Source organism: Nomascus leucogenys, chromosome 3 (assembly GCF_006542625.1).
Source record: "Nomascus leucogenys isolate Asia chromosome 3, Asia_NLE_v1, whole genome shotgun sequence".
NCBI classification, from domain to species: domain Eukaryota; kingdom Metazoa; phylum Chordata; class Mammalia; order Primates; family Hylobatidae; genus Nomascus; species Nomascus leucogenys.
The window spans coordinates 29446062-29473350 of NC_044383.1; the positions used below are offsets into that span (position 1 = coordinate 29446062).

Sequence of the window (27289 nt, forward strand, 5' to 3'; positions counted from 1 at the left end):
TCTCAATGCAGGGTGGGGTGATGAGGGCCACATGTGATTATGTGTGTGAAGTAGCACACTGCCTGGTGCATTCTGAGAGCTCAGCCAGTGTACTGGCTCTTCTGTGCAATGGCCAGGGCAGGTACAGAGGGCATGTTGAGTAAGGGTATGAGGACAGTGCGAGGAGAGGGTACCCTAGAAAGGTCAAGAAGCTTGTCATGGCCTGGAACCCATGAAAGGTTCTCCTGTAAGAAGCAGAGTCCTTTAGCCATGCATGGTGGTGTACCCCTGTAGTCCCAGCTACTCTGGAGGCTGAGGTGGAAGGATCATTTGAGCCCAGGAGTTCGAGACTGCAGTAAGCTGTGTCACTGTACTCCAGCCTAGGTGACAGAGCAAGACCCTTTTTCTTTAAAAAATAAAAATTAAAAAAAAAAATTCTGAAAAAGAAGTAGGCACTGAAGAAGAAGTTTCCACAAGGCACTGAAGAATTGTCCACATATTTCCTTGGTTAGTTATCTATAAACTGAAATGGCTAGTTACCTGAAAATAATACAGCTAAATGTGATTTTTAAAATTATGATTTTTGTAGCCTCTGTGTTTTCTTTTTTATTAATATAGGCAATTTGGAGAACACCTAGCCAGTGAAATTCTGGACTATTACCAGAAACTATTAATTTCCCTGAGCAGCACCATGGACAAGGAGAATGATTATTTAAGCACAACACCAAAAGTTTCCGTAGATTTGGGATCCGATTCTGAACACACAGTTGAGTTCCTATATGGCTAGCTTGCTTGCTTACATTTCTTTCTTTGTAAATCAGAAGTTTTCGGTTTCAGTTTGTGGTTTTCTTTAAGCAGGTTTTTAGTAATATTTCTCTTTATCCAGGTATCTCATGATTTTCAAAAAGAGAATAAGCTACGTCTGAGAGAAAATATTCAGCCTTTCTCAAAGCAATTGCAAATAGTACATTTCAGATCTCATTTAAACCATAGTACAAGATCCAAGCTTGCCTGGAAAAAAAAATCTTCTACCCACACTCGTGCTTGGTCAAAATGGTCTCTCTATACTTTCATATTACAGATATTATTTAGGAAGTGTCTAGCTAAAGAACAGTATTCACTCATTCAATTAACAAATATTTATAGAGTGCCTACAGAGTGCTAGGCTGTGGGGGATATAGCCATGAACAAGAAAGAAAAATTTCTGCTTCCATGGAGTTTACACCCTGGAACTCCATGGATGGGGGTTGGAGATGGGCAGGGAGAGACAGATAAACAAGCAAATGCAGAAGAAACAATGAGATAGTAACAAGTTCTATTCAGTGAATAAAAATAGGTTGATGTGATAGTATTGGGCTGGATAGCCTCTCCAAGAAGACATTTAAGCTGAGATCTGAATTAAAAGAGAACACCACCATGCAAAGACAATGGGAGGGTAGCAAGAGTATTCAGGGCAAAGGGGGAAAGAGCTTGGCGTGTGGTATCTTAGGACCTAAAAAAGACCTGTGTGGTTGAAGCGAGCAAGGGAGAAAGTGGTGGGAGGTGAGGTCTTCAAAGTGGGAGGAGACCAGATAACGAAGGGCTTTGTAAACTAGGTAAAGAGCTTGAATTTTATTTTACATGTAATGAGAACTGAGTCAGGTATTCTGAACAGAGGATTAACAAGGTATAATTGACATTATTGAAATGACTATTTGATGCTGTGAGGAGAATGTTTCCTGTAGGTGATAAGCAGGATAAGAAGCAGGGACATTGCTCAGGAGGCTAAGGCAGAGGTTCAGGTAGCAATGATGGAGGTGGCGGAGTCTTGTGCCAAGGAGAGAAGTAGTGGATTCCAGGTGGGTTTCAGAGGTAGGGTTGATAGAACTCACTGATGAATTTGACATAGAGAGAGAGGAAAACAAAGGGCCCAAGAACTCCTAGATTGTTTTACTTGAACATTTATGTAGAAGATGGTGTCATTCATGGAGATGGGGCAGACTCTGGGGGAAGGGGGCAGCTATGAAGAGAAAGAAGGGAATTCAAAATCAGTTTTACCCACGCTAAGCTGGAGAAGCCTGTTAGACATCCACGTGAAGATGCCAGTTCAGCTGTTGGATAGATGAACTTGGGTTCTGAGGAGAGGTCGGGACTGGATATGTTGATTTGAGTCAAGGGCATGCGGATGGGATTTAAAGCCATAACAGTAGGTAAGGACATCATGGAAGCATGAATGGCAAGAAGCAGAAGAGCACCAGGACAGAGCAACTTCTGGAGAGCCAGGAGAAGAGTTCAGGGATACAGAGGACCCTGAGGAGGGGTAGCCAGTGAGGTTACAGGAGAACCAGGAGAGCGTGGCATCCCAAACTCTTTCAAGACATTTTGCTGCAAAGGGGAGCATAGAAACGGTGGTAGGCCGGCGGGGACAGTGGTTGGCACACACCTGTAATCCCAGCACTTTGGGAGGCCGAGGTGGGCATATCACGAGGTCAGGAGATCAAGACCATCCTGGCTAACATGGTGAAACCTGTCTCTACTAAAAATACAAAAGATTAGCCAGGTGTGATGGCACGCACCTGTAGTCCCAGCTACTCAGGAGGCTGAGGCAGGAGAATGGCATGAACCCGGGAGGCGGAGGTTGCAGTGAGCCAACATCATACCACTGCACTCCAGCCTGGGTGACAGAGCAAGACTCCATCTCAAAAAAAAAAAAAAAGAAATAGGGTGGTGGCTGAAGAAGAATGTGATGGTCAAGTGAGAGTAGTTTTCCTAAGACAGGAGATAGTAGAGCATGTTTGGATGCTGTTGGGAAAGATCCTGTAAAAGGGAGAAATTGATGATACAGAAGGAGATGGCATTGAAAAAAAGTTTTGTTAAGTATTAAGACTTCAAAAAGAAGAAAAAAGATCCTAAGCACAGATGGTGGTACAGGCCCTGATGGGCAGGAACATTTGGGTCACAGTAACAAAGAAGGCAAAGAGTAGTGACAGTGTGACTGGTCTGATCATCTCTGCTTCCTCAGTGGAAGTTGTGGCTAACATAAGGGCAGACTGGTAGGACTTACCTGAATAAAATGTTACATCTTGGGTAGACGAAATGTTTGAGATTATTTTCAAAAATGCAACAAATGCAAAGGAATTCAAAGCAGTTACATGTGGTAGGGTGGGAGGGGAAAAACTTGATGAATTTTAACATTAAGACACGTCTGTCTTTTTCTAACATGTATCAGAAACAGAAGGCAAGCACTGACTCATCACAAGATGAATTAGTTCTAACTGATGTTAAGAAGGAAATTCCTTGGATACAACAAAAAAGCCAAGAGGTATTTGTGAAACATGGGGTAGGTTTGAAATAGTGCTCTGTAGATGCACCAAATAGATTAGTTTCCTATAGAAACCTACTGGAAAGTTAGAAGATGGAATGAGACACCACTTGGCAGAGCATTACAACATACAGGTGTAACTTTTCTGAAAGCAAATAAACACCCTAAACACAGCCCAATCATTTAGATCAAGTTATATGAGCTTTAAGAACTGTACGTAGGCTGACATGCACCCCAACAATGGTGTCCAGGTAAGCCACAGCAGAGGATGAACTGCAGTACTCCACTGTGGAGTGAGTTTTAGGGGATGCTTGTCTTCCTGTGTCCTGTGGACCAGGAACAGGGGAAGGGATGCTGTGGCTGCAGCTGTTCAGGAAGGTGACCGACTGATTACAGCTCGTGTCTGGATTTAGCCTATTGATCTAGTCTCAAGTTCCCAATAAAAGTGCATACTGGTTTTCCTTAATCAACTGTTCACTAATTTTTCACTACTTAATTATTTTCTTTCCATTGGCCATATAATTGACATCAGTTTCATGTTGCTTTAATGTCACTTACGTAGTAGCAGTTAGATTTAAGCAAGGTACTGCAGTGGTATTACTTCATGTACACTTTATATTAGTCTTTACAAATTTTAGTTTCTGTTTCTAGAGAATTGCTCTCTGTCTGTCTCTCTGGCTGATATTTCTCTTGCTTTGTTAAGTGATACACTTGTTCTGTTTCAGGCCATCAAAAAGGAGATTAATCTGTTTTCCAAGAAAAGGAAAGAGATAAAACAAGGAATCAAATCACTTTCCAAAACTGTAAGTGTTGTAATTTCATATTCTAATACATTTGGCCCTTGTTCTAAAATTACTTTCTGAACTTAATTTTGTTCTACCCTGAGGAACTATATCTCCCTTTTCTCTGCTTGTAAGCTCAGTTTTCTGAGGTTCTTTAAAGATAAAATTTCTCCAATTCACACTCCATATCAACAGTGGTTTTCCCCATCTTCCCCCAAATTACCGTCTTATTTGTCTTTATAACTGATTTTTATCAAAGTTATGCATTTGTATTTTTACAGATTAAATAATACTGAGTTATGTAGTTAAAAATAATATTTTTTAAGCAGCAACTGCCCTATTTCTCTGGATTGATTCCTGTACTCCTGAGGTAACTGTTTTCTCTTCTTTCTACTTTTTCATTTGGGCTGTTTACCTCTGTCTAAATAGTCTTGTTAATACTGTTGTTATTTCTTGATATTTCTGTTTTGATGCTAACTATGGGCATCCTGGTATGGAACATGAGTAGTTATGCTTGTTACTCCTCCCCATCCCCACTATAGCACACATATAAATCCATGCTTGGAATACACACTATGATAGTTATTTGAATATTCTTCAATGCTGAGCCACATGGTATATTATTATTACATTTCTGCTTTTACAACTTGATTTTTCTTAGAATTAATAGTTGCCTTTGTTTTGGGTAAGCCTTTCTATGACCTGTTCAAACTCAAAATGCTAACAGCTTCTTCTCAATACAATCAAATACCTGAAGTGATCAATCTGTGAGTACATTTTTTGGGCAACCTCCCTTCTAGAGCTTTCCATCCTCCAGCTCCAGTCAAAGCACCTTGCTCTTGCTCTGTAGACCAGCTGTATGGCTGCTGTCCTAGAGATCTGCCTCTTAAGTCAGAGCTCCTGTTTTGTGAGTCCTATGTGATTTTCTTTGTCTTCTTGGTGTGTATCCTTCAGTAGCTTCCTATGCAGGACTGCTGTGCTGTGCCATGCTTGGGAACATCCTTTATAACAGCTGTGCTTCTGGGGTGCCATCCAAGTGGAATCCATTGTGAATGATGCCCTGCTGCTAGATCTGTCAGATGCTTTGGCTCTGTTCTTGAGAAAGGGTACATGGGAGGTACATTTTGTGAGATGTGGTTTTTCTTAAAATGTGATTATCCTACATTCATATCCATTTGATGGTTTGCCTTCAGAATGTTGAAGGCTTGCTCCATTGTCTCCTGGCTTCCAGTGTTTCCTTCAGAGAATCCAGTGCCTGACTCCCAATTCTTTGTAGGTAACCAGATTTTTATCTTTGGAGACTTACAGGATCCTCTCTTTATCCATAGTGTTTGGAAATTTACAGTTATGCACCTTTATATGTTCAATGGGTATTCTAGGTTTGCTGGTGCAAACCAAGACTCTCTTCCCTTTTCCACTCTTCTTTGAGCCCCAAGAGGCTGGCCTTTATGGGCAGTAGCAATGCACTCTCTTGCCTTCTGGCTTTCTCTTGGGTTTAGGCAATAAGTTGCATCAGCAGGAGAACCCCATTGTTGCTGTTCATGAAGGCCAGCCTCTTGGGGCTGAGAGCATGGATTGCAGGGCAGGAGACTAAGACCAGGGTCCTCATTCTCCCAGTTTCCTCCCTGTAGGGTTATGAGTTGTCAATGACCGCCATCCTTCTACATTTATGGGTCTCTCCAGGTTCATTAACCACTCCCAGCCCTTGCTCTTCAGACCTAGGAGCAGAGATGGCTTCCCGCAGTTGGTAGCCTAATGCTTTATCATGTGTTGCTGGCTCTCCTTACTCTGCCAAATCTTTTTTTTTTAAGTTTCTCTCTTCCAGTTTTTTTTAAGTTTCTCTCTTCCAGTTTTTTTTAAGTTTCTCTCTTCCAGTTTTCCCATTTGAATGTGTTACCTTTTCCTACCAGGACCCTAGGTGTTTTCTTCTTTGATGTGCTAGACTTCGATGGGCATTTTAATAGGAAACCTTTGTCTCTCGGTTTTAGAAAAAGTTCTTAAATCATTTCCTTGGCCTTTGTTTTTATTTTCCTGATTACTAATAAGGCTGAGCACCTTTTCATAACTCTAAACACTATTTGTATTTCTTCTCTTGTGAATTTCCTGTTTATATTCTTTGCCTATTTCCTTATTGAATAATTGGTCATTTTCTTGTTGATTATAGAAGTTCTTTATTTTTATTTTTTATTTATATGTATTTATGATAATTAGAGTTAGCTAGCCTATGGTAACAAACTCAAAAAAACATAGTGGCACAGTGATGAGAAGGTTATTTCATTCCCATGTAACCATCCTGGTGGGTCTTTAGCTCAGCAGCTGCTCTGTTCCATGCAGTCATTCAGAGACCCAGGCTGTTGGAGACCCTGCTATCTGCAGCTCAGGGCTTCGAAGATTGCCTTGCTTGATCTCATTTGAGTCAGTTGGGAAGGAGAAGAGCATGGAAGTGTGAATGGGACATATCTAAAGGTAGCCCTTATTATTAGGTGGAACTTCATGCAATTGCTGTTTTATATGGCTCAACCTACAAATATTTTCTAGAAAAGCATATGGCTCATCCTACTATAAATACTGTCTTTTAACTTTTATAATGTGCCAAATTTTAAATAATTTTATTATAAAGCAGAATTTTAAAATTATGGCATGATCCAAGTTATTGATCATTTTCTTTATAACTTTTGGGTTTTACATCTGATTTTAAATGACCTTTCAAAGTCATACATATTTTCTTCTAATACTCTTTGATTTCACCTATAATTTATTTTCATGAATGGTATGACATATAGTTCTAATTTTATTTTTTCAAATAAATAGCCCATTTCCCCAGTCTGTTTTATTTAATATACTATCCTTTCTCTGCTGATTTGCAGTGTCTCCTCTATCAGTCCCTGGATATAGGATTATTTCTGGACTCTGTTCTAAGATTGAATATTGATTTTTCTTGAGCCAATACCAAACTATTTTAATTACTATAGCTTTATAATAGTTCTTGTATCTTGAGAATAATTCTCCTTTTGCCCTTCTTTAAAAAAAATTGGCCTTTTTATGTATACTTAATTTTCCATTGGAATTTTAAAATCAGCTTGGCAAACTCCATGAAAAACTCTGATTTGATTTTGATTGAGAATATATTGCTTATAGTTTGATTTGGAGAAGAATTTATCTGCCAGCTCTGAACTGCAGTATATATATCAATATGTATGATAAAACTTTACTGAAGAATATTTTTTAAATTGAATTAAGATATATACAGACAGTCCCCAACTCACAGTGGTTCAACTTATAATTTTTTGACCTTATGGTGGTGCAAAAGCAATGCACATTCAGTAGAAACTTGGGCGTGGTGGTGCATGTCTGCAGGCTTATTTTGATCTTTTCCCAGAGTAGCAATATGTGGTACCATACTCTCTCACAACGTTGGGCAGCAGCAGTAAGCCACAGCTCCTAGTCAGCCACGCAATCATGAAGGTAAACAATGAATACTCTGCAGTGTACTGTGTTGCCAGCATATTTTGGATATCGTGTTTTATGTTTTCGCAGCCCATCATGTCTACAAACGCCCCTTTTGACATGATATTTTCATCTTATGATGGGTTTGTTGGGCCATAACCCCATCATAAGTTGAGGAGCATATATTTATATATTTACATCTTTCATTTATTTATTTAGAGACAAGATCTTGCTTAGTAACCCAGGCTAGAGTGCAGTGACATAAGCGTAGCTCACTGCAGCCTTGAACGCCTGGGCTCAAGCAATCCTCTCACCTCAGCCTTCCAAGTAGCTAGGCCTGCGGACATGCGCCACCATGCTCAAGTAATTTTTGTATTTTTCTGAAGAGACAGGGTCTCCCTATGATGCCCAGGCTGGTCTTGAATTCCTAGCCTTCTGCCTTGGCCTCCCAAAGTGCTGGGATTACAGGCATGAGCCACTGCACCAGGCCTGTGTATTTATTTCTTTTAAAATATATAACTTTTAAAGTTATATTTTCTTTTTGGTTTTTTTGTTTGTTTGTTTTAGACAGAGTCTCGCTCTTACTCTGTCACCCAGGCTGGAGTGCAGTGGCACGATCTCGGCTCACTGCAAGCTCTGCCTCCCAGGTTCACGCCATTCTCCTGCCTCAGCCTCCCGAGTAGCTGGGACTACAAGCGCCTGCCACCTCGCCTGGCTATTTTTTTGTATTTTTAGTAGAGATGGGGTTTCACCGTGTTAGCCAGGATGGTCTCAATCTCCTGACCTCGTGATCTGCCCGTCTCGGCCTCCCAAAGTGCTGGGATTATAGGCGTGAGCCACCACGCCTGGCCAGTTATATTTTCATTAAATATATAATACTTACATATGTGTATATTATATATTTATTTATCTTTATTCAATTTTAAAAAGGTAATCTCCAGTGAAAGTTTATAGTTTCTCTGAAAGTGACTTTGTATAAATTTCTTTATTAGGTTTATTTTAGGTATCTTATAGTTTACACCATTTTTGTGAATGGAATATTTTTCTATTACATTGGTGATATGGTTTGGCTGTGTCCCCACCCAAATCTCATCTTGAATTGTAGCTCCCATAATTCCCATGTGTTGTGGAAGGGACCTGGTGGGAGATAACTGAATCATGGGGGCGGGTCTTTCTTATGCTATTCTTGCAATAGTGAAGAAGTCTCAGGAAATCGGATACTTTTAAAAAGGGGAGTTGGCCGGGCGCGGTGGCTCATGCTTGTAATCCCAGCACTTTGGGAGGCTGAGGCGGGCGGATCACAAGGTCAGGAGATCCAGACCACGGTGAAACCCCATCTCTACTAAAAATACAAAAAAATTAGCCAGGTGTGGTGGCGGGCGCCTGTAGTCCCAGCTACTTGGAGAGGCTGAGGCAGGAGAATGGCGTGAACCCAGGAGGCGGAGCTTGCAGTGAGCCAAGATTGTGCCACTGCACTCCAGCCTGGGCGACAAAGCGAGACTCCGTCTCAAAAAATAAATTAATTAATTAATTAAGTAAGTAAATAAAATAAAAAGGGGAGTTTCCCTGCACAAGCTCTCTTCTCTTGTCTGCTGCCATGTGAGACATGCCTTTCCTTTCACCTTCTGCCATGATTGTGAGGCTTCACCAACCATGTGGAACTGTAAGCCCGTTAAATCTCTTTCTTTTGTAAATTGCCCAGTCTCAGGTATGTCTTTTTCAGCTGCATGAAAACAGACTAATACAATTGGTATATGTTATATATTGGTATATATTATTAGTATATGTGAATGTTATTGATTTTTTTCTGACCACCTTGTTGAATTCTTTTTAGTTCTACTATTTTGTCACTTGATTGTCTTAGATTATCTAGGTAGACTATCATAACTTTTGAAAATAACATATTTCTCTCATCAGTCTTTATACTTCATTTCTTTTTCTTGTCTTATGATTCTTTTTATGAAATACAATATTTTGCATCCCTAGTTACTGTAAAATTATACCCTTCTCGCTTAATTAACTCTTTTCTTTTGGGCAACAAGTCTTCTATTTGTTGAATTTATTGTCTCTCTCCAGTGGTCTTGTTGTTCCCCAAATATTTAGTGATTTATTGTTATTATTTCATGGTTGTCTCTATAATTGAAACTCCCTGTTATAGTTCCATGACACCAGCTCAGTCTACTTTGGAAGAAGTGTAGGAGATCTGACTTCAGCAGGTATTCTGTCTGCTCTCAGTAAAAAGAGAAGGGGTGGGTGATGTTGGGAAGTGTCTTGGCAGCCCATTGTGTGGTGGGGGTTGTTCTCTATTCTTTCTAGCCACTAACAGATTCCTTGGGCCTTGCCCTGTTTCTCCCATCCAAATATTCATTCCAGTTTCTTCTACCTGGAGACAAACACTCCAGTTACTACTGCTGGACCCTAGGGAACTTCACCAGGTGGGGGTACAGGCAGGTTCTACTGTCTGTTTCTGATGCAGCACCCCCAACTAATCAACCTGCCAGCACTCTTAGGTAAACCCTTGTTCCTGTATCTGGTGTAGCTTCCACCTGTTGTTGAGTGCTGTGCTGAGGGCATTCGGGGCTGTGATGCATCCTGCTGATCCATCTGATTTCCATCTTTCAGTTGTTATAGTTTTCATGCTCCTGAAGGATTCCTTTTTTCCTCTTCATCGAGTGATGGGTTTATCTGTGCTATACTTCTTTTCTCTTAACTTTATATTTTGGGGCAAAAAAGAAAAATCATTAAACTCATTCTCAGTCCACCATTTTGAAACTGACGTCCTATTTTTTCTATCATGTTGTCAACCTTGTTTTTGTTTATTTGTAAGTGCTTTTTATATATTAAAGACATTAATATTTTGTCATATGTGTTGTAGTATGTATCCTTTGCCGCTGAATTTTTTTAAGTTATGAACTTTTAAAGATAATTTTTATTGTATAGAAGTTCAAAATTATGCAAAATTGGAGAGAATAATATAATACATCCAATGGCCAATATCATTTCACCAATGCTTCCATCCATTACCCCTCCCCTGATTATTTTGAAGTAAATCCCAAACATCATATCATCTTTAATTATTTCAGTATGTATCTCTAAATGATAAAGACTTTTAAAACACATAACCACAATGCTGTTAGTGTACCTCAAACTAGCAACGGTGCTTTAATATTATTGAATGAAATGATGAGCTTATATATTTTCGTAGTTTTTCTTATTAGATGAAAGAGTTTTTAAGGATGAAATCTTAAAACTTCAATAACCACAATAAGCCCATAATCTAATTATTCATGTTAGGAGCATGAAAACTATAACAACTGAAAGATGGAAATCAGATGGATCAGCAGGATGCATTGCAGCCCTGAATGCTCTCAGCACAGCACTCAACAACAGTTGACTTACAAAATAGTATTACTACTTTGATAAACAGAACATCTATTTTTTATTGATTGCTGCCTAAAAGAAACTAAGAAAATTATGTTATTACAGTTTAATTCTTTACTTGTCACCACTCTTTTTTATTTCAACATTCAGATTCTGAATATGATGGAAGAAAATGACAAACTAGAAAATATTGCAAAATTAGACCAACAGGAATTTGGTCTGGATCTTGAGGAACTAGAAAGGCTTCATGATGAAAGTCAGGAAGAAGTGGCAAAGGTATGAAAAAGTGTAATTTAAACACCATAAAGTTATGATGAAAGAAGTAAAAAGATAATAGGAAAGGGAACTTTTTCATAATAATGTGAATATGACAAAACCTTTTCCAGTATAATGTGAATAAAGCAAACGTAGTGCATATAAGTGTAATGAATCAGAGGATCATCGAATTTGGGGATTAGGAGCAGGGAGAGCATCTAGGCCAGCCAGACATCTGACATTTGCTTCCCTTCCATGACATTCATGCCAGCCATATGTTTGAACAGTTTTGGAAGTCTTCTCAGCCACCTCATGCCAACTTTGGACGCTTCTGGTTTAGTAAGCCCTTTCTTAATTAGAGTTGAAATCTTTCTTCCTGTACTCACTGATCCTTCTACTCTTTGATCACTTCCTACTCTATGGCCCCTCTGAGAGTGGTAGAGGATTAGAAATTTCCATGTTCCCTGTGGATCTTCTCCTATCTGGGCTAATTATCGCAGCTCCTATGACCATCATATATTATAGTTTCAATAGCCTCGTCATCATCATGCCATTTTCCTCTGGATTAATTATATTTGCATATGGTACCCACAGAATAATTCAAATTATTTTCTGTACAGTGTAGAGAAAAACATAAACTGAAACCTCCATTCATACTATACTTCTATTAATTCAGCCTTTGTATTATTTTCTGGCAGTCACATCAAATTGTTTGCTCATATGGATTTTATTTTAAATAAAAGCCCTAAGTGTGTTTTACACAGGATATTCTGAAGCTACCTCTTTCTCAACCTGCTAGTACAGGTTAATTTTTTGAATGTGCAAATATAAAAACACAGGAGAATGAAAGATAGCTGAATTCAAGTACAGTTAAGGTGGATTATAATAGATTAAACAACTACACCAAGAGGAGGTTGATTATTTGACTGATGCCTCTAGGAGGGAGGTTTCCACCATGTGCCCCAGGCCTTGGCCCTGATAAACATCTTTATTAATGACTGGGGTGAAGATACAGAAATGAGGAGATTTGTCAAATTAGTGAATGACATGAGACTGAGAAGGTGAGGAAATGTAGTGGATAACAGTTAGGACAAGAGTATCTCAACAGACTGATTTAGTACAATAAAATTTACCTGGGATAATCATTCCTTCATTCATTCTGCAACATTTATTAATGTGCTGGGCATATTAATCTAGGTGCTGGGAATACAATAAAGAAGACAGACACATTTCTGCTGTCATGGGGCTAATGTACTGAAGAAGACAGGCCGTAACCAAATCTCTACATAGTATATGATGGAAACAAACTGGATGCTGTGATAGATGTGGGAGATCTACTTCTGTGCTCAAAGAAAACCACTTCAAAGGGCTGACATTTCAGTTGAGAACTAAAGGGAGAGAGAGAGATCTGGCTGTGCAAAGATCTGAGGGAAGAGAATGTCAAGCACAGGGAGCAGCAAGAGCAAAGGCCCACAGGCAGAAATGGCTTGGAGTATTCCAGGAACAGCATGCCAGAAAGGCTGAAGCATGGTGGATGGGAGAGAGCCTCATGGAATGAGGTGGGGGAGGTAGGCAGAGGCTAGCCCCTGAAGACCTTGTATATTGCAGTAAATAATTTGGCTTTTTTATTGACTGTGCAACAGGAAGCTATGAAAAAAAATCCCATTTTCTTATCACAAGAGGTAGGCACCAATCTAGGAGCTTTTTGAATGTTATTTATTTTGATCGTCACAATCAAAAAAGGCAGGTAATAGTTTGCCCCACTTGAAAAAACTGAGGCTTAGATAGAGGCTTAGAGAGATACAGTCCCTTGGCTAAGATCAGAGCCAGGAAGATCCTGACTCTTCCTCCTTGGAGGCTCTTCCTCCTTGGCTCTGGTTTGGCTCAGGCTTGGAATGCCCCCTGCTATTCTGCACCAGGTTCTCCCAGCCCACTCATCTTGACCACTCAGCAAAGTGTGTGGGTTCGGTGCCTGCCCCCTTCCTCACCGTATCTTTGCTTCTCTCTCCAAGCTGTATATAACTACTTGACATAGTGAACCTGCTCCCCTGGCCCGCTGAACTATTTACCATTGCCAAACTCATCCTACCTACCCCACCGCCACCCTGTGCCTCTGCCCCAGATGCCCCTCCTTGCCACTTACCAAATTCGTGCTCATACCTCAAGAGTTCTCCTTGATCCTCTGAGGCAGGATTTGGTGCAGAGAAAGGCCTTCCATATGCTAGTTTCCCTCATATTGTTTATTTTTTTTCTTGAGCTCTGTGCCTTTGAAGAGATATTAACACCAGATTAGGTACAATAGTGGCCCAGGAGAGAACAGTGTTAGCAGATGGCACCATAAACTCAGCTGTTTAGGAGCTTTCAGCATGTTTAGGATCAGAATACTAGTCCTTGGGAGGAGTTAGTGGCACCTGCCAGTCAAGGATGTGAATGAGAGACTAGGCTACTACCCTACCCGAGCCAGGATCCCAATGATAGGAAAAAGACCAAAGCCCGATAATGACAATCTGGACACAGTATTAGGGACTGAGTTTGGAGGAGTTGATCAAACAGCCTCAGCAGTGGAGAGAGGAGGGCCGAGTGGGCTGGGAATCAGGCAGGTTCTGACAACTGATATGCCAAGCCAGCTGTCTATTTAGAAAGAAATAATTTAAAACTATATTAGCTATTAACTCACTGGATCAGAATCAAAAAGAAATGAATTGCAAATTAAAGTCATTTAATCAGACAATAAAATAAATAGAAATTCACAAGAAGTACTAAAAAAGACATTTTAAATCTGTGAGATATTATTCTTAGCTAGTTTGCTAATAATTCTGCCAACAAAATGAAGTGCACAAAGGTCCTGAAGAGGATCCTAAGGACTAAAGATTGTTAGATCTCACTTTCACACCAGGCCTTTCAGCAAACTCTATTAAAATAAGAATACTTAGTTAAATAATAAGCAATAAGATTATGTAAGCAAGTAAAACTAACTGAAGTAACATGTTTTTAAGTGGAAAAAAACACAAATTGTATGATCCCCAAGAGTAGTAGAGGGTTCTTTTTATTGTGGACATAAATAATAGAAGAATTAAGTACAGTGAAGACTCCCAGACAGAGGTCACAAACTGGCACTTCAAATGTATGTTGGCGAGATTTCAGCCAACATTTAGATATCTGGCAGTTTCACTTAAAAATATGAATTCCAAACCTCTCTAATAAAACAGGAAGACTTTGCTCAGTGGTTTTGCTTCCCTGCTGTTCCAACCAGCAGGCTTTGTGCACATTAGCCATGCAGCTCACCACCACAGTGCATCCATCCTCACACGCCACTTCACTCATGTATGCAACCCGACCATCCTTAGAGGTACTGTGTGTCCTCAAGGAAGAGAATCCAAGCCTACAGACAAACTTCAGGAGACGTTCTCAAAGGCAGAGATGTGTTTTCCGAAAGTGCATCTCAGTGCAAGGTGGCTCAAAGTGTTGGAGAAAGACAACTAAACTCTACCACTGAGGGTGCAGTTAATGACTACTTAATGAGTTTACAATGGAGATTATTATTTCTGAGGCCACACTTTCATTTTTATCTTTTCCCTTTGTCTGTCTTCTTCAAGATGATAAAGGATGTAGAGATGCATAACTTAGCCAAGAGCTATTTGGCTGAACTTATCAAAGAAGAATGCTGGAATTCGATGGCTGTGAAAGGTCGAGCTCTTAAGGTAACAGATAGAACCCTAGGTACAAAACCTGATGAGAATTGTCATCAAAAGCTCAGGAAAGTTTTAAAGATAAATTTAAGAAAATTCGGGCATAGCAAAGCACTGAGAGCATGGCTTGCCCCTTCCTATACTGAATTTCACCTGGATGTGTCCCTGTCTCTTGGTTCCTTCCCTCTGTGCTCAGGCCCCGTGTGCTTCCCAGCCAGCATTTCTGAAGGTCCGTCTTAGCATTCTTTTCCTCCTTTCCTCTCAGACACCCCCTGCATCTGGGTCTTAATAGCTGTCTGCTCACTCACATTTCACACAGATTGAAAGGTAGACAAAATCTGGTTCATGTTGCTGCCTGTGCCTGCCGTCCCATTTTCTAAGCAGCTGTTTCTCATTGAGATTCCCTCCAATATAATTTCCCTCTTTGTGTAAGGTGACCAAAAGTCTCAGGTCTTGTCTGCAATCCCAGAGTAACTATCATCAGCATCCTTTTCACTTTCAAATATGCTCCCAATGTGGACAATGAAGTATACGGCCACCCTACATTTTATGTAATGGAGTATTGCTCTAAAACAGGGTCCTCATGAGCCATACATTTTGGGCTGGATCATTTCTTGTTGTGAGGGCTGTTCTATGCCCTGTAGGGTGTGTAGCAACATCTCTGGGCTCTATTTGGAGACAGTAGCATTGTTCGCCTCCAGTAATTACAGTAAAAAATGTTGCCAAATGTCTTGGGGGAAAAGGATAGGGAGAGAAGGGGGGAGAAAAATTGTTCCTAGTTGAGAACTACTGACCTAAAAATCAGCCCTTCACCAAAGCACAGTATTTCATATAAAGTTTATACCAATACTCATGGAATACATTGTTTTATTTTTAAAAAGGTTTCCATTGTCAATTTTACTCATGCATGATAACCTATGGGTTAATTTTAATCACAGAAAACATCCCCTACTCAACCCCAGATACACACAATTATACTACAAATGGATTTATTTTGTCTTGCGTTTTTTTCCCCAAGTGTTTTCATATCCCCTGTGTGGTTGAAAACTTCCCAATGAAAGCGCGCACGGTTGAAGAGCTGAAAGAATTGGAAAGAGTTTTACAGCAAAAGAAGATTGAAGCAGAGTGTCTTAAAGTACTATTTTAAATATATGTGTGTTTATATAAGTGATGTGCTTTATTTTAGAGTCTCCTTTGCTCAGATTTGAGTTGGGATATAATTTAAGTTTACGTATTGTATGTATTTATATTTTTATTTCTTGTTAATTTGTAGAATATATTCTAATGACTATAGGAGCCTATATCCACACAATAAATCAAGGAGCCTGTATCCTATACAACACTGGCTAGCCCTCAAATATGAGGATATAACTTAAAAAATGAGATTTGGGGTTTTGCTCTTATCCTGCACAGAGGTTGTCTTCATCCACACATATCCTTTTCATCCTCCGTTGTCACTAGGGATTGTATTTTAAGATAATTGATCAAGGATGAAGGAGAATTTGTTTTGATGGAATTATGGTTTTTCTAAACCCCAACTTTTTAAGCAATAATCTCTGTCAAACCACTAAAAAAACACTGCCCTTCAGTGTAGTTTTGTTTTGGTCAGAACTTTGCACCCACTCTTTCTCTGAAACAAAAAGAAGGCATGCTTAATTCGTGTTAACCTTCACCCACCAGTCCTTTGTTAACAGGTTTCTTTGTAAAAGATAAAGAAAATATATATTTCTTAATACTTAAGTACCAAAAAAGACTCAAACTATTTACAGGCAGCTGCCATACTGACAGAAAGATATAAATATTACATACCATCCAGGACAATTTTTATTCCTTTGATTTATCCATCGTTTATCAGTTTCTGAAGCTTTAATCTCTTCTGCAGCAGTTCTAGGATCTATTCATCACTTTGAATTCAGTTGTTGGCAAGACAATTCAACAAATTAAAATGATTGTTGAAATAATTAAGTTGTCACAAAATTTCCCTTTAGAGGATTCTTATTATTGCATAACTTCTGTGTCATCTTTTTCTACATTTAGCTACGGAAGGAAATTGTAGAGGCTCAGTCTGGAGTTGTGTTGGTTAAAAAGCATCATGAAGAGGATGATGAAGAAGAGGAAGAGGAAGACAAGACAGTAAAATATAGCAATTTGCCCAATTACCTGCTTGGTAGTCTGAGTACTGATTTTGGGGTAGATACCTCTTTATTGTCAAGCCAATTGGAGCTTCATTCCAGAGAAGAGAAAATCAACCAAATTATATTACTGAAAGTGGGTCAATTTTCTTTTTAACCCTCAAAAATCTCTAGAACTCCCCATTAGGTGGCTTTCAAGGCCTCACATTGAAAACTAATGCCAATCAAATGAAGATATAAAAATACATAGAGGAGGCTGGGCACAGTGGCTCATGCCTGTAATCCCAGTACTTTGGGAGGCCGAGGCGGTTGGATCATGAGGTCAAGAGATCGAGACCATCCTAGCTAACATGGTGAAACACCGTCTCTACTAAGAATTTAAAAATTAGCTGAGCACGGTGGCGTGTGCCTGTAATCCCAGCTACTCGGGAGGCTAAGGCAGGAAAATCGCTTGAACTGGGGAGGCGGAGGTTGCAGTGAGCTGAGATCATGCCAGTGAGCTGGATCTGCACTCCAGCCTGGCGACAGAGTGAGACTCCTTCTCAAAAGAAATAAATAACAATACATAGAGGAATATACAGATACTGTCCATGTCCTGTAGACAGATCTTGTGTACAAGAGTTGCATTCAACCATTTGGACTAGGTTACTGTGATACCAAGTTTTCTAAAGAACATTCCACAACAGCTGACACCACAAACCATTCTGCTTTAAACTTCAGTAAGCTCAGAGAAAAGAAAACACTAGAATTCCGTTTTCTCAGTATAGCCAAATGTCAATTAGGATTTCCTTGTAAGATCAAGATGTTATTGTTTATCTATCTGCTTAACCTGGGGAAAGACAATTTCCTCTAAATTTCTGTAAATTCTGGGGTTCAAGGATAAGGTGTGGGGTTCCTCTGGCTCTAAGCTCCTACTCCTTAACTTCCCACCAAACAGTCTCAGAATACATCTATACATGTAGAAACCCTGACTGAAGGTTTTTGAAAATGTAATGACTGAGATTGTGCCAATGAAGATAGTTTGAATGCTGGCAATCCCTATTCCTGAAAGCCCTCCAGCCACGTCTGCAATTTGAATTCTAGTCTCCTGCCATGTTCTTAGCTCTCTCTTCCTATCCTTTTCTTTTTCTGCTCTAGCCCCTGAAATTTCTGTTCATTTACACTTAGAGCTATTTAGCTACCTCATTTGTTGCTCAGCTTCTGTCTTCAGGGTCTCACCTTCTTGCTGCTTTTAATTAAGGTGTTTTCCTACAAGGAGGTAATTTCGGCCCAAGAGAAATTTTCATGCTAGCTGTTAAGATCATTTTTTTCACCCTGCTTTAATGGTTTCATCTTCAGTACAATAGACATAGACTAAACTCCCATGGCAACATAAAGGCCACTTTGGGTTGACCCATCAGCAGGAGTGGAGGCAATCCAGTTGGTCCCACTGGCACCTTAGGAATTGGTTACTCCAGCTGGCTAGCACAGGTTTCTTTCCTACCTGAGAATGATGTGTTCATACAGAAGAAGAGTATTGTGTGTGGTGGTAATTCTCTGGCAGGTTCTCCAAATACTTTCTACAAACTATCTCTTCCTTTCCACATCTACCCCAACCCAGGTTCCAAAGAAAAGACATGTGCCAACTTAAATCCTATATATTGCTTTTTAAATATTTTATAGTGGATTTTGTACAAAAGTAGAGAGAATAGCCCAATGAGCCTCTAAGTACCCATCACCCACTTCAGCATTTGTCAACCTGCACATGGAGTTACAATTTACATTTCAGGAAGTAGGTTATAGTCTAACAATTATGTGGTAGCCTTAATCCTACCCATACTTGGATGCCACTGTAGATTATTGAGCCAATAAATGACTTAATGTAAGTAGTATTCTAGAAAGATTCATTTTACCCTCTTAAAAGATAATTTGTAGGGCCGGGCGCGGTGGCTCACACCTGTAATCCCAGCATTTTGGGAGGCCGAGGCAGGCGGATCACGAGGTCAGGAGAACAAGACCATCCTGGCTAACATAGTGAAACCCCGTCTCTACTAAAAATACAAAAAAAATCAGCCGAGCCTGGTGGCGGGCGCCTGTAGTCCCAGCTACTCAGGAGGCTGAGGCAGGAGAATGGCATGAACCCGGGAGGCGGAGCTTGCAGTGAGCAGAGATCACGCCACCGCACTCCAGCCTGGGCAACAAAGCGAGACTCCATCTCAAAAAAAAAAAGATAATTTGTGGAATGATTTTAGAGGGAAAGTATAATTGTGGGATCATGTTACCAGTAAAGATATAATATGTGATGTGTTTTCAGTAACATGTTAATATTTCAGGATATCATTTACAAGGTAAAAACTGCTTTCAATAATGAGTTTGACACTGCATATAAACAAAAAGAGTTTGAAATTGCACGCGTGAAGGAAAGAAATGTTCGAATTCGAGAAATTATTTTAGATCTGGAATTGGAAGAAGCAGTCTGGCAACCAGAATTTGAAGACTGTGAGAAGCCAGAGAGAACGCTTGTTGTGCAAGATGAGGAGGTACTGGCTAGCTGTGTTCTCCCTTCCCTTCTTTCTCAGGAGACTTTCCCCAGCTCCTACTTGTTCACCTTGGTTACTCTGTGGGAAGTGATTGTACTGGGTAGCACTCTCAGTTGCAGGTAACAGAAAGAGGTGATGTAGCCTCAGCAATGATGAGAATTTCTTTTATGAATCCTGTGGAGTCCAGGAAAGATTTGGACACTGAGCCCAGGAAGAAGCAGAAACAGAAGACTAGAGCCTCATGGGAGGTCCAGAAGCCTTCTGTCTTCATCTCTTAGTTCACATCACTCTGCATTTCTACTTCCTGTAGCAATTTCTACTTTGTATCTTCTCCACATGAGAAAGTGGCTGGTCTGAATTAGAATCTCTTAGTCCCAATTCCCAGTTCATTTGGGACGGGGCTCCTTGGCCCAGCTGGGGTCCAGTGCCTCTACCCAGAGTGGCTGGGTCACATTGCGGGAACGAGGCCAGTGGAGCTCCAGTAGTGATCTAGGTCATTCAGGCGGTGTGGATCCCAGAGAAAGGGGCTCTCCGGACAGCCTTCTTTAAAGGTTTTGGCACAGAGGCAATTGAAAATAAATGCCTAAAGAAAACAATTAAAATCTGACAATATTTCATTTTCTAAAAGTAAAAAAAAAAAAATGCTAAAGAATACTTAAAGACCTTTTCTCACGTAAAACCAACTTGACTCCTGGGGGCAAAAGATAATAGTGGTGTTTAGAAGTAATAGAAAATATTTTAACAGTCTCTGCTGGATGTTGGCTGGGCACCATTCCCGGTGCCCTAGATGGAGTGAAATGAATTTATCATTGTAAGTCATCATAAGGTAGGTACTGATATTACTTCCATTTTACAGATGAAGAAAGTGAGACACAGAGAGTTTGAGTAGTTTGACCACAGTTACAAAGCTAGTAAGTGTCATTGTTGGGGGTTTGGACCCAAACCATCATGCCTTAGAGTTCATTCTCTTAACCTGTGCACTCTGCTGTACTTGTTTAAGCAAGTCGTTTTTCCTAAACCAGACTTTCACTATGTGACCTAAAACTCTGGAGCAAGGTGACAGCAAGGACCTAACTCTGCTACTCTGCTGCTCTCTGGAGGGCCCTGCTTGGGGCAGTCACTTTGTACCTACTTCTCCTTGGGCTCTAATCCATCCTACATTTAGGAGAGTGCTCTTGCTGCAAGCCAAACTTACTATGTCCCTTCTCTGCCTCACCCCTTGCAGTGGCTGCTCACTTCACTTGGGATAAAGCCCATGAGCCTCCTCCTAAATGCCCACCCCCACCCCCTTTCTTGCCCAACTGCTCTCCCACCTGGCTCCATTCTGGTCACAATTTCATTCACACAGTCCCTTGAATGCCCCAAGCCCTCGACCTCTTAGGACCCCCATCCTTCAGAATTTGGCTTAGATGGCACTTCTTTTGAGCCCCCCTCCCTCCCCTCCTTAATCGGTCAGGTTCCCTGTTAAAATCTTTTTAGTGGTGGACAAAAGCTTTGAGAGTTAATAGAGAAGTAAAGATCTATTTTTCCACCTCTCTCATTTTAGACCTCATCTTATTCCAAAACAGAAAATTGGGTGCAAAGTCTGCAGAGTCCCTTTAATCCCCTTAGTATCTTCTAGCCTCCTCCCAGTTTGTGGAAGGAAAATTTAGTTTGAATTTTGTAAGAATAATAGCAGGAAATGACATTTTCTCTTTCAGATTACAGCCCACAAACACATTAAGCCGTGGCACAAAGCCAAAGAATTGATCGTGAATCATGAAACGGAGCACTGGCTTCTGATACAGGCATGCAGCTTAGCTTACACAGGACCTAAGACCCTCTTTGCTTTAGGGATACTCCTTCCTAGTTTGGTGTAATAACCCATCAACACATTTGTCATGGTCAGTGGTCACTTGAATCTCATTGGCCTCCTTCCCCCTTCTCTCCTCCAGGCACTGCCTACCTTCCCCAATCCCAAATGCGGTCATTCTAATGTTGGGTGGGAAGCTGCCTCTGGAGCCACCTGGAATGTCAGGTCTCTGTCTCAGCATTCCTCTCTGATTCTGGCTCTTTCCCAGGGTGCCAGCACAAGACTCCGAGCTCTGATGGACATGATGGGAGGAGTTCTGGAAGTCAAGAAGGAAGATATTTTGAGAATGGTGATATTTCTGTTCATCCTTATAGAAGGTGGAATGGGGTGGAAAGAGCTACTTAAGTTTTACCATTTTTGTCCTATATAAACCTGAGTTTTAGAAGTTCTACAGCAACAAATATTATACAACCTCCATAGTACCTTATAAACCTACCACATTAGGGCTTGGTGTGGTGGCTTATGCCTGTAATCCCAGCACTTGAGGAGGCTAAGTGAGGAGGCCAGGAATTCAAGGCAGGAGGCTAGGAATTCAAGGCCACAGTGAGCTGTGATCACACCACTGCACTCCAGCCTGAGAGACAGAGCAAGACCCTGTCTCAGAAAACCAAAAACATACCACATTAGACAGATAATAAATTTGAAAATGCAGGTTTGCCTTCCAATCTGACAAGACACAAACAAATCAACAAAAATAAGTAACTACAGTGGTTTTGGTCTCTATTGAAGGCAGGAATACTGCTTCATCAGTAATTATCCAGATATACGAGGAAACATTTTCTTTGATACCTGACATAGGTGTTCCTGGAGCTCAGGGGTAGTTCTCGCTATAAAGATACCAACACACTCCTCTGAGTCTATCACCTAAGAGTCCAGGTATATCCCACCCTGCTCACCTTCACCTAAGTCACAGAAAAACTGTTTTAAAAATTTAAAATATCTTTTGCCCAAGATGTCAGGTCGTTGTCCTTGCCAATGTGAAGGACTGTATCCTTTTAAAGGGCTTTAAAAAAAAAAACTCTGAGCTTTTACTGTACTACTGCATTTACGTTTGAGCTGAAATATATGCTTTTCTTCATATCTTCAGGTGATTCCTCAGCCTGCTTTCATGGCAAAACCTGACGCTGTGTGGACTGAGGAAGAAAGAAAACAATTCAAAGATTATGAGAAAAAAGTAAAGGAGTTAAATGAAGAAAGAGATAAGTATAGAAAGGTCAGAAGGCAAAGAATTAATATAACCTATCATATCCAGAGTGCTGTTTAAATATCTTTTCAAATGTTTTCTATTTTCTCGATATCTTTAATAGCTTAAGGACAGTGTTTCAGCTTAAATTCTCAAGAGTATTTAGAGAAGTAGGTGGAGATAAATTTAAGGAGTTAAAACAATTTTAAAGCAAGGAAACATATGGCAATAGTTTTTTTAAAGCTGTTATTGATTTCAGCATTTCCCATGTCATTACAATTCATTTGGCCCTTCATTCATTCTTCAGGTGTTCAATGAACACCTAATACAACATGTTCAAGTCACAGCAAGGTATTGCTCTGTGTTGTGTACATTTATTTGAATTCAGTAATACTTTTGCTTGATTTGTTCTCCATCTCAAGAAAAGAGTTTGAAGAACAAATGGCACAATCAATGCAGTACATTATTTACAACTCAAATTCAAGGTTTTTACAGTGCAGTTCTGCTACTTGTATCCCCGTCCATCAGAAGGAAACACTGTCACATTAAAATTGCTCACAATTACAGTAGAGATATAAAAGATGATGATGTGCAGTCAAGTAAACAATATTTATTCTTCTATGAAGGAAGTAAAGTCATACCATCATTCAAGGTAGGACAGCTTGCCAGCTTGCTAGTGGCTGTATCTCATGAAGAGCTTCTTTGAATCTGTTGTGAACCTGTCCACATTTTTATTCACTGCGGCCCTGTAGGGTCCCTTATATTTTAACCTAAAATGGTTCTTACTCAAAGCCAAAATCAGTAACACTGAAAGAAGTAAAGATTTCAAAGAGTTAGGGAGTATAGATGCCTGAGGAATAAAAGCTGGTGACCGATCAACTACATTTACTCCAGAGTTTTGTGTTGTAAGATAGTCCACTGCCTGCACCCTCATGTCCCTGCACCTTCTTCTTACTCACCTGCTGAACCCCCAGCCTTGATTAAATCTGATACTCTGCCTTCTCTGCACCTGCACCCATGAAGTGGCTAAAGAAAAACTATTGACTGGGTTTACTACAAATTATGACCTTAATCTCAATTGGGTCCTTAGAGCTGGTCGGCAATGCTACTCCATTTTTCCCCTAGCCAAGTGCTCTCACACTTGAATGCGAATCTGCATCACCTGGGGGATTTGTTAAAAATGCCGGTTCTGATTTCATTGTTGCTCTGTGAAAATGGAAGGACGCTGAGATTTTGCACTCCAAATAGGCTATTGCTGGCCAGTGGGCCCTACTTTAAGTAGCAGGATCCTAGAGTACCCTTTCATACCCATTGCTCATCTCCCAAACTTTCAACACCTGACACCCTCAACTCACTCTCACCTTATTTTCTATTTTACTAAGAGAAGAGAGACAACTAAAAGTGATTTCCCTTACTCCTCTACTGCTGCATCCACCCACCAGCTGCACTGAATCCATGGCGTCTGCCTTTCTGCTTCTTAATGGGTAAAATGGCCTTGCATCCACCTAAGCCTGGTCCTCTCCTGGTGCACTAGCCACCATCCCATCTCACCTACTCAATGTCATTACTCATCAATTTACCCTCTTCTTTCCTGCATCATCAATTTTTCCCACCCTGTGGATTTTCCCTATCAGTGTAGACATGTGCTATAATTGTATACATCTCTCATCTTATTAAAAAAATATTTCCTGGAAGGAAATGCTAGAGTTCTTTCTACTGTTCTTGTGATATTTGGGTCAGTATAAATTTATTTCAAAACAAAAAGGAAAAGGAAAAAACTCAACTCCTTTGGCCTCTCTTTCCCCCTGGGTCACTCAATGTCTCTGCTCTCCTTTACTGCAAAACTCAAAAAAATCTATGTTGATGGTTTTCAATTTCTCTCTCTCTCAATTAAAAAAAAATCTTGTATCATGGAAAATATCAAACATGTATAAAAATAGAACAGTATAATGACCCCTTTGTCCAGCTTCCACAATTATCTACTCATGGCCAATCTTAATTCATTTTATACCTCCACTTACTTCCCTAACATTGGATTATTTTTTTCACCAATTTTTATTTTAGAATTATTCAAATGTACATAAATGTTACATGAATAGTACCATCTATATACCATGTATTTGTACCAATAGCATATATATTACATATATGTTATATATATATATTATATATATGTACCTGTGCACATCAGTTTTTTATATTGCCACATTTGTTCTCTTTTTTCCTGAATAGTTAGAGATAAATCACAGATATCATGATATGCCTAAATAATACAGCTTAAATCTCCTAAGAACAAAAATATTCTTCTACATAACCACAGTAAAATTATCATACAAAAGAAGCTTAATATAAATATGATTATCTAATTAAGCCCATATTCAGATTACCCTGTTGTCCAAGTAAAGTCCTTCATAGCTTTTTTTGTTGATGTTTATCAAAAAATCTAATCAATTTCACTTAGTTTTTAATGTTCTTTAATCCAGAACAGTTCTACAACTTTGTTTTCCATGACATTGACATTTTTTTTTAAATTGAGGCTGATTTTTTCGTGGAATGTCCCCCATGTTGAATTTGATTGGTTTCTCATGATTAGATTTAGGTGCAATATTTCTGACAATCATACTAAGTAGATGATGCTGTGTCTTCGGTGCATCATATCAGGAGGCTCCTGATTTCAGTCAGTCCCACTGTTGGTAACATTAAGTATGATCACTGGAAAGAAGGTTTCTCCAGATTTCTTTATTATAGAATTTCTCTTTCTCCTTCACGTGTAATAACTAATCTGTGGGGGTGACATTTTGAATCTGACTCTCTGTTCATTCTGTCTTTTGGCATCCATTGATGAACCTTGCCTGAATCAATTATTACTATAGTGATTGCACAATGGTGCCTTTCTAGTTTTTAATCATTTATTTTGTACTTATTAGTTAGTATTCTTCTGCAAAGAAGAGTTTTTCCTCTGCCCTACCAGAGGCATACTCTAACTTAATGTGTTTTAATCCATGACTATCATTATTATTTCTGTTGTTCAAAGTGTTTGGAGCTTCTTCAAGTTCTTATCTGTGTCCTTTTCATGTGTCCTCATCAGTTTTTGAGCACTTTCTCCATTTCTAACACAGCAAGATGTTGTAGGCACCAAGAATCAGCTATTTTTCTTTTTAGAGAATCCTGGATTCCTTTTATTGGCAATTGGTATTTAGAGACCAAGGGTACTAGATGTGCTCTTTGCTCTAGGGATTAGGAGTCATTCTCTCTCTCTCTCTCTCACACACACACACACACAACACACACACACACATCCAGTTAGCTCCAATTCCAACTCAATTCCAATTCGACAGCACAGGGTTCTTTTCTCTTTCCTTCATTTAATATTTAGGTCTCCCCTTTTCAGTGAAAACTCTAGTTCCCAAAATATAAATATACTTACTGATTTGCTCAGTCCTACAATGTACATAAAATACCTCTGTCAAAAATGCTGTCCTATCTACCCGCTATGTTTTTTTCACCAAACTGTCTCTGCCTCTTCCTAGAGATTCCAGCTGGGCTAGAGACTGAGCCCCTTTGGTAACAACATTTAAGGGAACATGAGCACAATGCATAATGTCCTTAAAAGCGTGTTGTGATGTGCACATTTTGTAATTACCTTTTTTGTTGTTTTGATACAGGCATGCAATGTGAAATAATCACAACATGGAGAATGGGATATTCATCCTCACAAGCATTTATCCTTTGGGTTATAAACAATACAGTTACACTCTCTTAGTTATTTTTTAATATACAGTTAAGTGATTGTTGACTATAGTCACCCTGTTGTGCAATCAAAATTTTACCTCATATTTTGATGTTGTTCTCTTTAAAAATATAAATTTGTATTTCACTTATGTTCTGGTGGAATTTTTTAAAAAGAGAGGACAAGGGAACATTTTCCTTTTGATATAGAACTGTTTGGAGAGACAAAACATACAGAAAACAAGAGAGTACAAATATATAAATATACATATATATACATTCACTTCTTATTTCCTTAAAATAGAAATAATTCCATGAAAATGACCAGTGCTTGAAAACAATAAAAATTTTTTAGGGCTAAATCATGTGTCTGGAGATTGCTGCCCTATATAAAGAGTGAGGATTTTCTGGAAAGATTTGCTGCAATTTGCTTTCCTAGGCCTACTTCTGCCTGTATCATTAGCCATGATCAGTAATTTTAAGCTTTTTTTCCCAATGTAATATTTTCTAAGCAAAAATCTCAACACACAGTATATTAAACAGATCCAAGTGGGAGCATCTCTGGTTTAAGAGAGTACAGAGCCCAGAACACCTTGCAAGGGCTGCCCTCCATCTGCCCCTCCCTTGTGGTGAAATGTAAACATCACTCCTAGGAGCCTTTAATACTCCTAAACATTAACTTTACTATTGTTTTCTTTTTAGTCATTAGAAGCAGAGCTGAAGAAACTTCAAAACTCTATTCAAGAAAGCACACAGGCCTTTGATGAACATTTGAAAAGACTTTTTGAAAGAAGAGTGAAGGCAGAGATGGTTACCAACCAGGTAAAGAAAAGTTTTACTTATGTGACTTTTAAGGAGCTTGCAGGGCCCTTCCATAGTTCTTAGGATGAAGATCAACATCCTTAGCAGGTACTAAGATCTTGTATGCTCTGGGCCCTGGGTCCCTCTCCAGTCTCATCTTGTGCATCTTCCCCTTTACCTGTCACACTTCCTCTTTCAACATCTTGAACACACCCAATACCCTCCCTCCTCATGCCTCT

General features: G+C 39.7%; 1 protein-coding gene across 1 annotated transcript in view; it reads left to right on the top strand.

Moving 5' to 3' along the window:
* Nucleotides 1-27289, top strand: part of CFAP43 (cilia and flagella associated protein 43) — a 99461-nt gene that overhangs the window by 48768 nt on the left and 23404 nt on the right. The window contains exons 17-28 of the mRNA XM_030807387.1: nt 598-745; nt 3188-3280; nt 4006-4083; nt 11041-11166; nt 14742-14846; nt 15853-15969; nt 16872-17102; nt 19279-19485; nt 21186-21272; nt 21546-21626; nt 22425-22550; nt 26952-27071. Of these exons, the coding sequence (XP_030663247.1) occupies nt 598-745; nt 3188-3280; nt 4006-4083; nt 11041-11166; nt 14742-14846; nt 15853-15969; nt 16872-17102; nt 19279-19485; nt 21186-21272; nt 21546-21626; nt 22425-22550; nt 26952-27071 (1519 nt within the window). The remainder of the gene's footprint in view (nt 1-597; nt 746-3187; nt 3281-4005; nt 4084-11040; nt 11167-14741; nt 14847-15852; nt 15970-16871; nt 17103-19278; nt 19486-21185; nt 21273-21545; nt 21627-22424; nt 22551-26951; nt 27072-27289) is intronic.